Source organism: Ranitomeya imitator, chromosome 9 (genome assembly GCF_032444005.1).
Source record: "Ranitomeya imitator isolate aRanImi1 chromosome 9, aRanImi1.pri, whole genome shotgun sequence".
NCBI classification, from domain to species: Eukaryota; Metazoa; Chordata; class Amphibia; order Anura; family Dendrobatidae; genus Ranitomeya; species Ranitomeya imitator.
This window is the reverse complement of record NC_091290.1, coordinates 97,073,062-97,087,118: the sequence shown is the minus strand read 5'-3', so window position 1 is coordinate 97,087,118 and position 14,057 is coordinate 97,073,062. Positions and strand designations below refer to the sequence as shown.

Genomic DNA, 14,057 nt, shown 5'->3' with positions numbered 1-14,057 from the left:
GCCAACCTCCGCTGTTAGGTAGGTGTAAGATACTCTAGGGCAGTGTTCCCCAAGTCCGGTCCTCAAGAGCCACCAACAGGTCATGTTTTGAGGATTTCCTTAGTATTGCACAGGTGATAATTGCATCACCTGGACAAGCAAGCATTCAATCACCTGTGGAATTCTAAGGAAATCCTCAAAACATGACCTGTTGGTGGCTCTTGAGGACCGGACTTGGGGAATACTGCTCTAGGGCCACCTAACAGGGACTGCTTCAGGAATACATTTGTTACTACTTCCTGCATTTTTTCCTACCTTACCCGAACCCAGGTGGTTGATGTTGGTAGCATACATTTACCGTATATACTCGAGTATAAGCCGAGATTTTCAGCCCAAATTTTAGGGCTGAAAGTGCCCCCCTCGGCTTATACTCGAGTCACGGTAGCGGTGGGGTCGGCAGGTGAGGGGCTGAGGGCGCTGAGGTATACTTACCTGGTCCCAGCGATCCTCGCGCTGTCCCTGCCGTCCCACGGGCTTCGGCGCTGCAGCTTCTTCCTCTCTTCAGCGGTCACGTGGGACCGCTCATTAGAGAAATGAATAAGCGGCTCCACCTCCCATAGGGGCGGAGCCGCTTATTCATTTCTCTAATCAGCGGTGCCGGTGACCGCTGATAGAGAAAGAAGCTGCAGCGCCGAACACAGGAGGGGACAGCGCGAGGATCGCCAGGACTAGGTGAGTATGTTATATTCACCTGTCCTCGTTCCAGCCGCCGGGCGCCGATCCATCTTCCCGGCCGGCGCCTCCATCTTCCCGGCGTCTGCGCTCTCTGACTGATCAGGCAGAGGGCGCGATGACGCATATAGTGTGCGCGGCGCCCTCTGCCTGATCAGTCAGAGCAGAGACGCCGGGAAGATGGAGGCGCCGGAACGAGACGCCGGGAGCTGCAATCAAGGGAGGTGAGTATGTGTTTTTTTTTTTTATTGCAGCAGTAGCAGCGGCAGCACAGATTAATATGGAGCATCTATGGGGCACAGTGAACGGTGCAGAGCACCGTATAAGGCACAGCTAGGGGGCACAATGAACGGTGCAGAGCACCGTATAAGGCACAGCTAGGGGGCACAGTGAACGGTGCAGAGCACCGTATAAGGCACAGCTAGGGGGCACAATGAACGGTGCAGAGCACCGTATATGGCACAGCTAGGGGGCACAGTGAACGGTGCAGAGCACCGTATAAGGCACAGCTAGGGGGCACAGCGAACGGTGCAGAGCACCGTATAAGGCACAGCTAGGGGGCACAATGAACGGTGCAGAGCACCGTATATGGCACATCTATGGGGCACAGTGAACGGTGCAGAGCACCGTATAAGGCACAGCAATGGGGCACAGTGAACGGTGCAGAGCACCGTATATGGCACAGCAATGGGGCACAATGAACGGTGCAGAGCACCGTATAAGGCACAGCTAGGGGGCACAATGAACGGTGCAGAGCACCGTATATGGCACAGCAATGGGGCACAATGAACGGTGCAGAGCACCGTATAAGGCACAGCAATGGGGCACAGTGAACGGTGCAGAGCACCGTATAAGGCACAGCTAGGGGGCACAATGAACGGTGCAGAGCACCGTATAAGGCACAGCTAGGGGGCACAATGAACGGTGCAGAGCACCGTATAAGGCACAGCTAGGGGGCACAATGAACGGTGCAGAGCACCGTATATGGCACAGCTATGGGGCACAGTGAACGGTGCAGAGCACTGTATATGGCACAGCTAGGGGGCACAGTGAACGGTGCAGAGCACTATATGGGGCACAGCTATGGGGAAATATGAATAGGGTAGAGCACTATATGGCACAGCTATGGGGAAATAATGATCTATTTTTATTTTTGAAATTCACCGGTAAATGCTGCATTTCCACCCTAGGCTTATACTCGAGTCAATAAGTTTTCCCAGTTTTTTGTGGCAAAATTAGGGGGGTCGGCTTATACTCGGGTCGGCTTATACTCGAGTATATACGGTAAGTATATTTTTCTCTATTACAAATTTTAAATATTATTAATAAAGTATTTTTTAGGATATTGTGTTTTTTTGGTTGTCTACTCTTACACAGTATGCATCGGTACGTCGGCCCGACGCACTGCGGCGGGCCGAGTACGACGCTAATGTGAAAGTAGCCTAAGTCTCACAAAAGGCACGCCAAAAACTGTGTTTCCCTATAGGAGACAATGTCCGTGGGAACACCATGAAGTCTATTAATCTCTTTCACAAATGCCCTGACAAGTGTCTTAGCGCAGGGTAATTTATTCAACAGGACCAGATGACTCATCTTACTAAACCGTACCACAACAACCCGGAAGACAGAAAAACCCTCAGACCGTCAGGTCAGGATGCGTCCATGGAGAACTAGGAACCTCTAACGGGCAAAGCAACCCTACCGCTGGAGCATGAGAAGCCTTAGACCTAGCACACACGGTACACTGATGCACCCACTTGACAATTTCTCTTAGCCACCCTGGCCACCAAAAACTCCGACCGATCGACTTTCTTGTTTCGGCAATCCCTGGATTACCCGCCAAATCAGACTCATGACATTCTGTAAACAAAGCTCTCAGGGTTTTAGGCACAAATAATTTCCCATGCGGAGTGTTAGTTGGTTATGCATCCTGGGCTTTAAGAATGCTGTTTTCCCATTCTGAACCTAATGCTGCCACCACCCCTCTCTGCAGAATAGATTCCTCCTTTTCATTATTAACTGCTGAGGAGAAACTTCGAGACAAAGCATCAGCTTTAACATTCTTTATCCCAGGGATATATGTCACGGAGAAATAGAACTGGGCAAAAAACAATGCCCACCTAGCTTGACAGACATTCAAACGTCCAGATAGATCAGATGCTTGTGATTAGTAAAGACTTGTATAGGATGTCTAGCTCCCTCCAAAAAATGTCGCTAATGCTCAAACGCAAGCTTAATAGCCAGCAATTCTCGGTTCCCAACATCGTAGTTGAGCTCCGCCTCCGAAAATTTCTTAGAAAAGAACGCACAGGGATGCACCCCATCATCTGTCACATGAAGAATAACTGCCCCCACTCCTACTGATGAGGCATCCACCTCTACCAGAAAGTCTCATCTGTCTGGATCAAAACAGGAGCAGAGTTAAACCTCTCCTTGAGATGTTCTAAAGCCTTAAGGCTAGGTTCACATTGCGTTAGTGCAGTCCGTTCAATGCATACGTTAAACGGACTGCGCTGACGCAAGTGCCGAGTTTGCACAGCACTAGCGCAGATGGAGCATCTGCTAGCTCCATCTGCGCTGGCGGTGACGGACCCGAAAACGCTGCAGCCCGCCTCTCGGGTCCGTCACTCAATGTCGGACGCATCGCTAGCGCACGCTCATTGTGGGCTTGCGCTAGCGATGCATCAGACATTGCATTCAATGGCGCCATTAACGAACTACGTTACACCGCGTTATGCTGCAGTGTAACGTAGTCCGTTAAACGGAGACACTGAAAGCAATGTGAACCTAGCCTAACAGCCTCGGGACCATTGGACAGTATTGGAACCCTCCTTAGTAAGATCAGTAAGGGTTTTAACAGAAAAATTCTGTATGAATTTTCTATAATAATTGGCAAACCCCAAGAATCTCTGAATCTACTTCAAGCATTCAGGTCTAGGATACTCCAATACTGCTTGAACCTTCACCGGTTCCATCTCAAAACCATCACTGGAAACAAAGTACCCCCCCAAAAATCTCATTTTCTGTACTGCAATCTCGCATTTCTCCAGTTTAGCAAAGAGTGTGTTTTCTCTCAGAATCTGCAGAACCTCGCCAATGTGACTCCAGATCGGGCGAGTAGATCAAAATATCATCCAAATAAACAGTAACAATCCTACCGATTAACAGCCTCAGTATGTCGTTAATTAATTTTTGAAAGAACGCCAGAGCATTTGTAAGGCCGAAAGGTATTGCTAGACACTCAAAATGACCTTCTGGGGTATTAAAGGCTGTCTGCCACTCATCGCTTTCTTTTACACGGAGCAAATTATATGCCCCATGGAGATCGATCTCAGAGAACCACTTGGCTCCAGCTAATTGGTTAAACAAATCCGTAATTATTGGTAAGGTTTAAGGATTGTGCACAGTGATCTTATTAATCTCCCTGAAATCTGGACACAACCTAAGACCCCATCTTATTTTTTTTTTTACAAAAAAAGAATCCCAGAGCCACAGGGGACTTAGAGGGTCTTATATGACGTGCAGCAAGACTAGTCTGTAAGTATTCCTTTAAGGCCTCCCTCTCGGGAATCATGAGATTAAATGAACGATTCTTAGGGAGAGTATCACCTGGAACCAACTCACTAGCGCAATCATAATCTCTCTGAGGTGGTAGAGCTTGTGACTCCACTTCTGAAAATGCTTTCCAGAATTCCTGAATGGCTTCAGGTAGCTCATTTTTCACAACAGCAGCAATGTGTACATCACAACATTTCCCATAACACTCCTGGCCCCAGGATCTTATTGTACTTGACGACCAGTCCAGTAAGGTATTGTGCATTTTTAAACAGGGTAACCCCATGACAACTGGAAAAGGCAATTTATCAAGTACAAACAAATCTAAAGATCCTTGGTGTTCCATATTCACAGAGTGGAAACTCGGTGACCTTTTGAGAAACGCTCCCATACACAAGAGAAATGTTATCAATCGCCAATACAGGAAAAGGGCATGTTAAAGGTACAAAATCCATCTTATACTTGGCTAAAAATTGTTGATCAATCAAATTAAGTGCAGAACCACAGTCCACAATCACTTTAAAATCAATTGAATGACCACGATAGAAGTACCAGAAAAAGAAACTCCTGTGGACCATAAAAATGCATTGCGAACGGGAGGGTTAGGCTACTTGCACACTAGCGTCGGTACGGGGCCGTCGCGCTGCGTCGGTCCGACATACCGACGCATACTGTGCAAGCGCCACACAACGGGGGCAGCGGATGCATTTTTTCAGCGCATCCACTGCCCCATTGTGAGTTGCAGGGAGTTGGTGGCGGAGTTCCGGCTGCGCATGCGCGGCCGGAAATGGCGGACACAGCGTAACAAAAAACGTTACATGTAACGTTTTTTGCTGCCGATGGTCCGCCACAACACGACGCAACCGTCGCCCGACGATTGCGACGTGTGGCAAAACGTCACAATGCGTCGCTAATGTTAGTCAATGGAGAAAAGACACATCCTGCAAGCAATTTTGCAGGATACGTTTTTTCTCCTAAACGACGCATTGCGACATGCAGTGAATGACGCTAGTGTGAAAGTAGCCTTACTCGGATTGACCTTTTTTTTTTTTTTTCTCTCTATTCCTTGCTTATGCATCCTTCACATTGCTTAATAAAATGGTCATCCTTACCACAATAAAGGCATAGCCCCTCCGAGAACCCGCTCTCCCTTTCCTGGGAACGAGAGGACATTTCCCCAAGTTGCATCGCTTCCCCACAGTCAACGGGGCTCTCCTGAGAGACTGGATGCAGCAAAATTGAAACCTTCTCATTCTCTCGACCTCTCAATCTTCTATCCGCCCACATAGCTAACTGCATAGCAGCCTCAAGCGTAGGAGGTGTAGGATATGCAGTGAGTTAATCTTTAAACCTGTCATTGAAACCTGCTAAAAACTGACTCTTGAGTGGTGGATCATTCCAGCTGACTTCTGCAGACCATCGTTTAAACTGGGTACAAAACCTCTCAGCGTCACCTGAACCCTGTTTCAGCCGTCTGATTTCTGCCTCTGCTTTAGTGACCCAATCAGATCATCATATAATACCCCCATAGCAGAAAAAACGCTTTTACTGACATCAAACAAGGGTCATCTGGACACAATGAAAATGCACAAACTAGCGGCTCACCTCGCAATACTGACATAATAATCCCCTCACGCTGTAATTCAGCCCCTGAATACCTGGGTCTAAGCCGAAAATAAAGTAAAAAAAGCATTTTTAAATGAATAATATTCCTACCGTTTATCAGAAAACAATCAGACAAACTCACCTTAAGTTCTTCAGAGTGGATTCCAGGGCAATTACGTGCTAGCGGGCGGCGTTGAGCAAGATCTTAAACGCTGTTCATATTGCAGAAATCCGGGAGGGATTTTTTTTTTCAGGCTGGACAAACTTACGGAACTGCAACACAGAACTAGGGTAGAAGGGGGAAAACTGACCCTGCACTATGACTAGGCTGATACCCTACGATGGAGTGGGCGACCCATTCCTTGCGAATAGACCCACCGACGATCCTAGGTTAATCTCAAGCGAAGACCTATAGATAGTGGGAAGGGGGTCACTGAAAAATCTAAGTACTGGGTGCAAAAACTCGTCACCTCCAAATAGAAAACACAGAAAAGGCTGCAGAAGCCAACTGAATACAGAAACTAAGACTAGCAGAATCAGAGGTCCCAGTACTGCAGAAATTACACTCACAGAAGAGATCTGGTTTGACTGATTAAGAGGCGTCTGAGCATTGCGGCTTTAAGTCTCCTCACTTCGACATGCTTATCATGTCACTCTCCGCAAGGAGAAACGATACTTCTTGGATCCCCATGGAAAACAGATTGACCATATTTCAGCAAAGTTTTTCACTTGCTCTCAAAGAAGTAGAAGAGTTCAGTCCTCCATCAAAGCTGACTGTGCAGGAGGCAATTCCTTTATAGCCTGAAATTGTTAGAGATGTTGCCCATGTTGTTACTGCTTTGCCACCAACCCAAGTTAGTTCAGAGATGTTGTTCTCCAGCCTTAATATAATTAGGTCAGATTTGAGGTAATCTATAAAGGAGGATCTGTTGGAGCTGATACTATTTCTCTTAACAAATTCATAGACTGCACAAATTTTATTCAGTAAGTTTTTGCTGAAAACTTTTTTTTTTTTTTACTCTTACTGCATAGTGTATAATAAATTGTAAACATGAAAAGTTTTTTGTTCTAAAGCTGTAGTCGGCGGTGGGGCGGCGGGGATCTCCTGTCATCAGCCTTATGCCGGTCTAATTATTCTTGTAAGTATAGCTCACCTCTTGCTATTTATATATGTATGCATTCTTAAGGAGGGTCCGCGTTGGACTTGATGCACTTGGCACTTTTCAAAACTATTACGAATGCTGCTATATTTTTTCTATCTATTTGCACAGATATATATGCTTATTTGCACATTGTTTGAGTCTGAGGTATTGAGCATTAACATCCATTTGGGCATTTGGCATGCTGGTTTCAGAGCTCCCTGTTTATTGTGGTTTCCAGTAGTGTCTGTTTTATTATTTGTTTATTGATTTGTTCAATTGATTTGTCAATTTGTTACATGTATAATAAAAAATTGATTTAAGGATTATACTCTTTCTTTTTTTGTGGTCTTTGTACCGCTTGGTGATATAAAGTTGTAGTCAATTAAAAATATTTTATGTTCTATCTAAATGGCTTGATTATTGGATCATGATAATGATTAAAAGCCTGATGTTACCATTTTACTACAGTAAATTTATCACTTAAACATGAGCCATGTATGAGGGAGTTGCAGTCGGAGATTTAGCCTACCGACTCCACAGCCCTGGTCATGAAGGGGTTAAACTGGATTTGGAGCATCTAGGCAACTTATTCGTCATCTAAAATCATATTAGAGGAATATTCTGTTTTTTCTAACATCTAGTTTGTTTATTAAAAAAAATTGCAAATATTTTTATAAACTAACAAGTTTATCAACCTAAATTTGCCACTGCCAAGCAGTACAAGGTGCCTTAAAAAAAACCCACTAGGATTAGAGGAAGATATCTAAAATCATTACCGTATAAAATGAAAGATGGCAAAAATCGAAGCTGAGACGTTTAGGCGGGCTTCACTGCGGGATTTCCACAGTGTAGCCTGCCGTAAACGTGACCGCTTTCATTTTTTTTTTTGCCATTCTTCATCTGGAAGAAACTTTTCCTCCAACCATGGTGGCAGCCGAATGTTTTTTTGTTTTTTCTTTTTTAATAGTTAAGTCCTCATACTTGACACATGGATGTATGAATGTCACCTTAGATTGATTTAATGATTTCTTTAACAAATGCAATACTTTTATTTTTCAGTAACCGCGATGATGAAGTGACCACATTTGCACCTGCTAAAAGTAGTTTAGGAGGAAAGGGACTGAGTCCACGATTACTTGCAAATGACTGGAACACCCAAGAATCACCACGCTCTTCCCCCAAACCGTATGCAAAGTCCATGAAAGATGACATGTATGTCAGTTAAATTTTTTTGTTGCTACTTCAAGTTGGGATGTAATATACAGTAATTATGGCTATAATGATTGTGCATCACTCTGAAAATATTAAATGTTCAGTCCAAATGTTATATCTTGGGACTGAAAAACCCTATTTGTATAATGCAACATTTTTCTACTTTTAAATTTTTAGAATTGCAATTGATCCATGGGTGAAACGCTTGCTCGAGGAAGCATTAGTTTTCACACACCTGTTGAAAGCAACCATAACGTTTCTTGAAAAAGTATTCATACCTTGTGAATTTTTTCACATTTTTCTATGTTACACTCACAAACATATATATATATTTTTTTTTTTGAGGAGTTTGTGATATACCATCACAAAGTAGCAAATGTTTGTGAAGTGAAATGGAAATGATTAATGAATTATATGAATAATTATATTTTAAAAATATAAATCTGAAAATTGTGACATTTGTATTCCTCCCCCACTCCCTTTCTCCGCGGCTTTCCACCCCCACCCCCCCTAAGTCCATACTTTGTAAGACCACCTTTTGCTGAAATTACTGCTGCACGTATTTTGCATTATAACTCTACCAGCTTTGCACATCTAGAGGCTGAAATTTTTACCTACTCTTTTTTGCCAACTCCAGATTGGTGAGATTGGATGAAGGCGTATGTGAACAGCAATTTTCACCTCTTGTCACAGATTCTCAATGGGATTTAAGTTTTGACTGTGACTGGGTCTTTACATGAATATGCTTAGATGTAAACCATTCTATTATACCTTTCAAAGTATTTTTAGGAACATTGTCCAGGTGGAAGGTGAACCTGTGACCCAGTCTCTCTAGTCTTTTGCATCCCCTTAACAGGTTTTCCTCAAGGATTGCTCTGTATTTTCCTACATCCATCTTCTCTTCAACTCTGACTAACTCCTCTTTCCCTGCTGAAGAAATGCATCTCCACAGTATGATACTGCCACCAACACTGTTGAATGGGATTGTGCATTCAGAGTGATGTGCAGTGTTAGTTTTCTGCCACACATAGTTTTGCATTTCGCCCTGAAAGTTGTAGTTGTAGTAATTTATTGCAAACTACAAACTGGATTTCTTAGGAATAGCTTTACAAAATGGCTTTCTTCTTGCTACTCTTCCATAAATGCCATATTTGTTGTGTAAATAACTAATAGTTGTACTGTAGACAAACTCTATCACCTGAGCTGAGGATCTTTGCAGCTCCTCCAGAGTGACTATGGGCCTCTTGGCTGCTTCTTGAATTTGTGCTCTCCTTGCTAGGGATGTCCGTTAAGGTGGACAGCCATAACTTGGTAGCTTTGCAGTTATTCCATATGCCTTCCATTTTTTTTTTTTGATGGCTTGCTCCTAAAGATGTTTAGAGTTTGGGCTTTTTTTTATTTTTTATAACCTAGCCCTTATTTAATCTTCTCCACAACTTTATCCCTGACCTGTCTGATGTGTTCCTTTTGTTTTTCATTCTGCTAATGTTCTCAAACAAACTTCTGAGACCTTCACAGAACAGCTGTACTTATACTGAGAATAAATTACACCTGAGCTGATTCAAGTTACTAATCATGTGAATTCTGGGGGAAACTGGTCTTTTAGGATTTTTTGTAGGGGTGTCAGACTACAGGGAGCTGAATACAAATGCATATATTAAGGTATAGCGTGGCACAGCTGAATTGGTGCTCAAAGCAGGTTCCCACACCAGAGAATATATATAATAAACTTTGGCACTCAACTTTGTATGCTGAAAATTTTTTATTTTGGCAGCCACTTGTACAGACGTATCATAACCTAACCACCTCGGAACAAGCGGCGGACACCGCGTTCTATCCAGACACTAACGCAGCCCACCCTGGGTAAGAGACACACATGGAATCTGATAACTAATTAAGGGGTACTTTAGCCATATGTTGTAACGCATTATAACATACCTTTTAAAACCAGACATGGACTGGTCCACTATACGGGTCTTACCACTAATTAAGATTATCTAGGGTATGTATATTGATCTCTCCTCCATTAATTCTATCATATATGGCTTTCCTTAATATATTCTATTCGTCTATATACAGATCTACTTCTCCTACTATATAGGATATCCCTTCCTAAGCCACCATCAGGATTTTATGTAATATCCTTATTCCACAACACCTTATAAATCAGTCTATATTTTCTCACCTTCTCATAAACATACCGTATTATAGTTTCTTATCCCTATTATGACCTACCATCATCTTTATTGGGATCCAAAGTAGTACCCCTCTAAGATTTTGAGCCACACATACGTTCGTTCATTAGTACCAAGGTATGACCTGTTTTCCAGTACTCTCTTTTTCTTTTTTCTTTTTGTCAATTTTTCTTTCCGTTTCCCATCCCTCACTATGAGTGCACGATGATGTTGTTGTATTAGTTTAAATTGTATCATGTAAACCATACATCATGGACATGGATTATATTGTTGGGAATTCTGTGGCAGAGCTCCCTCCTGTGGTCACAAGTGGTACTTCGGCTGATTCTCTCTGGGAGCTTCCGTTTGTGGAGGAAAGTGGTACTGCGGCTTCTGAGTTTCCTCCCTCAGGTGATCTGGTGAGGTCGTTAGGTGCTTCTCTACTTAACTCCACCTAATGCTTGGATCCATGCTTCCTGTCAATGTTCCAGTGTTGGACTTGTTTTTCCCTGGATCATTCCTGTGGCCTGCTGCTCTGCATAGCTAAGTTCTTCTTTGCTATTTGTTTGCTATTTTTTCTGTCCAGCTTGTCTATTTGTTTTGCTGGAAGCTCTGGGACGCAAAGGGTGTACCTCCGTGCCGTTAGTTCGGTACGGAGGGTCTTTTTGCCCCCTTTGCGTGGTTTTCTTTAGGGTTTTGTGTAGACCGCAAAGTCATCTTTCCTATCCTCGCTCTGTTAAGAAAGTCGGGCCTCACTTTGCTGAATCTATTTCATTCCTACGTTTGTCTTTTCATCTTAACTCACAGTCATTATATGTGGGGGGCTGCCTTTTCCTTTGGGGTATTTCTCTGAGGCAAGGTAGGCTTATTTTCTATCTTCAGGCTAGTTAGTTTCTCAGGCTGTGCCGAGTTGCATAGGCAGAGTTAGGCGCAATCCACGGCTGCCTCTAGTGTTGTTTGGAGAGGATTAGGGATTGCGGTCTGCAGAGTTCCCACGTCTCAGAGCTCGTTCTATTATTTTGGGTTATTGTCAGATCACTGTATGTGCTCTGACCGCTATGTCCATTGTGATACTGAATTGCCTATTAGAACATTATATATTGTACAATAATATTCATTGCAGCATACTGAAGAAGGTCATTGTATTGACCGAAACGTCTGTACAAGTGGCTGCCAAAATAAAAAATTTTCAGCATACAAAGTTGCGTGCCAAAGTTTATTATATATGAATACAAATGCATGTCACAATTTTTTTTATATTTTTTAAATAATCAGGTAACCATTTATCATTTCCTTCACAGTTAACAAATACGATCTACCTTGTGTATTAAAAGAAGCATTAAATGTTTACAAATTGCAAAATTCTAATAAGTACCAACAATTCCTTCCTTGGTTTTAATCTCCATTAGATAACAAGAAAGGACAAATGGAGAATTACTGTTTTAGGCTACCTTTGCAGTTGCATTTTGACAATGTTTCGCCTTTTCTGTTTCTAGAGACAGTCAAACAAAATTAATCTAGCAAGCGCTATTTTATTAGGTAACTGAGTCAGATGAAGGTTGTGGTGTTTATGCTCTAGCCTCTCTGACCTTCCCCGGCGTCTGCGCATTGCAGTACTTTGCTCTGCCCTCAACAGAGCAGACAAAGTACGCCTGCGTCAGAGCCGCAGTGTGAAGAACAGAAGAGGACATCATTCTATGAAGAAGGGAGGCCCCGGACCGCAACGCCCATCGCAGTGGGACCGCCCCTGGGTGAGTATAATCTAACCTCTTTTTCTCATCTTTCAGGATACATCGGGGGCTTATCTACAGCATTACAGAATGCCGTAGATAAGCCCCTGATGCCGGTGGGCTTAGCTCATGTTCGATTTTGGGGGTGACAGGATCCCTTTCAGTTGGCACTAGATATTTACTGGAACAAGCAGCATTATTTTTTTTTTTGTTTATTAAAAATTACAAAAAATGTTAAATGCTCCAATGTGGTAATAACTTATTCATGGAAAAAAAGTCTATTGGACATGTCAAGTGTAGTTCCATGCACACAGAGTATAATGTTTTCAGCAGCTCACTTCCTGCTCACAATGTGCTGCCAGTCTGATAAAACTAAAGACCTTATCCGCATAAAAATGTACGGTAAATAAGATCAATGTTAAATTGATAAAAGGCATTTAATTGTTTTTTTTTAATGTATACTATTACTTAAGGTACGTGTCTGTAAACTTCATAATGGAAGTGTAGACTTTCATATTGATGTCTTTCATCAATGTTATAGTCTCAAATAGACTATTTAAGAAGCAGAACGAATTCTTATAAATACTCTTGTCTTTATTTTTCCAGTGACTTGCCATTGTCTCCAAAAATACCTGAAAGCCAAGTAAGTGTATAGAAACAAATTTTGAAAATATACATAGTGAATAAATTACAGCAAAAATTAAATTAAAAAAGATTACATTTAAAATGTGAATGAGAAATTTTATTGCAGTTTTTATATAATTCTTTCAGACATACTTCGAACATGGTGAGCTGATGTCTTTTTTGTACATTCAGCAAAAAGAACTTTCAGAGCTTCGTCAAAACCAGATGGAGCTGATGCAGAGAATCACTGATCATTTGAATTCTGCTCAAAATTCTATCGTAGGCCGAATAGAACATGTGATGGATGCTCAGCAGCAACAAGAACGTATCCTTTCTGTGCATTACTTTTTTAACCTGTTTATCCCCCGTGGTGGCTTGCACGTTCATGACAAGAGCAATTTTTACAATTCTGACCATGAGGTAATAACTCTGGAATGCTTCAACGCATCCCACTGATTGAGATTGTATGTTAGTGACATATTGTACTTCATGATAGTGGTAAAGTTTCTTCAATATTACTTAAGTTTTTTTCTGAAAAAAAAATGGAAAAGATGGCAAGAATTTTGTATTTTTCAAACTTTTGATACTTATGCCCTTAAATCAGAGAGATAGCACACAAAATAGTTAATAAATCACAATTCCAAATAACATGACTATTTTACATCAACACAGTTTTTGAATCTTTTTTTTTTTGTTAGAAAAGTTACAACGTTTAAAAGATTATCATCAATATCTCATTTTTCCAACAAAATTTACAAAACCATTTTTTTCAGGGACCGCCTCACATTTGAACTGACTTTGAGCGGTCTATATGATAGAAAATACCCAAAAGAGACACCATTCTAAAATCTGCACCGCTCAAGTTGCTTAAAGCCATATTCAAGAAGCTTGTTTAACACTTCACATGCTTCACAGTATTTTTTGGAATATTGGAAGAAAATAACATTTAACTTTTTTCACAAACATTTTTGACTGGGTTCACACTTGCATTCAGCAGCCCTGCGTATTGCTGCGTACTTCCTCCCTTAAGCTCAGCCTTCTTCAGCAAGCTTCCTGTGTCGTCCTGCGTACCTATCTTTAACATTTGGTTCACAGGGACAGGCGGTTGTATGCGGATGCGTCCGCATGCGGCACTTAGACGTGCGGCCGAACACATCGTGTTGCATTTTCTTGCTTTCGTCCGCACGTCAAAATGCCGCATGCATACGCATCCACATGTCCCTGAGTACCCAATGTTAAAGATTGGTACGCAGGACACATGCAGAAGTAGGCAGAGCTTAAGGGAAAAAGTACGCAGCCCTACG

The 14,057-nt window shown here is 42.4% G+C and overlaps 1 protein-coding gene across 2 annotated transcripts in view; it reads left to right on the top strand.

Annotated features, from left to right (window-relative positions):
* EDC4 (enhancer of mRNA decapping 4) overlaps window positions 1-14,057 on the top strand; it is a 928,397-nt gene that overhangs the window by 383,520 nt on the left and 530,820 nt on the right. Inside the window, exons 19-22 of one of the 2 annotated variants that reach the window (XM_069740124.1) lie at window positions 8,073-8,225; window positions 12,736-12,772; window positions 12,901-12,916; window positions 13,037-13,078. In XM_069740124.1, coding sequence (XP_069596225.1) covers window positions 8,073-8,225; window positions 12,736-12,772; window positions 12,901-12,916; window positions 13,037-13,078 — 248 coding nt within the window. Of the gene's footprint in view, window positions 1-8,072; window positions 8,226-12,735; window positions 12,773-12,900; window positions 13,079-14,057 lie in introns of both variants that reach the window. The other variant, XM_069740123.1, reaches the window with a different exon arrangement.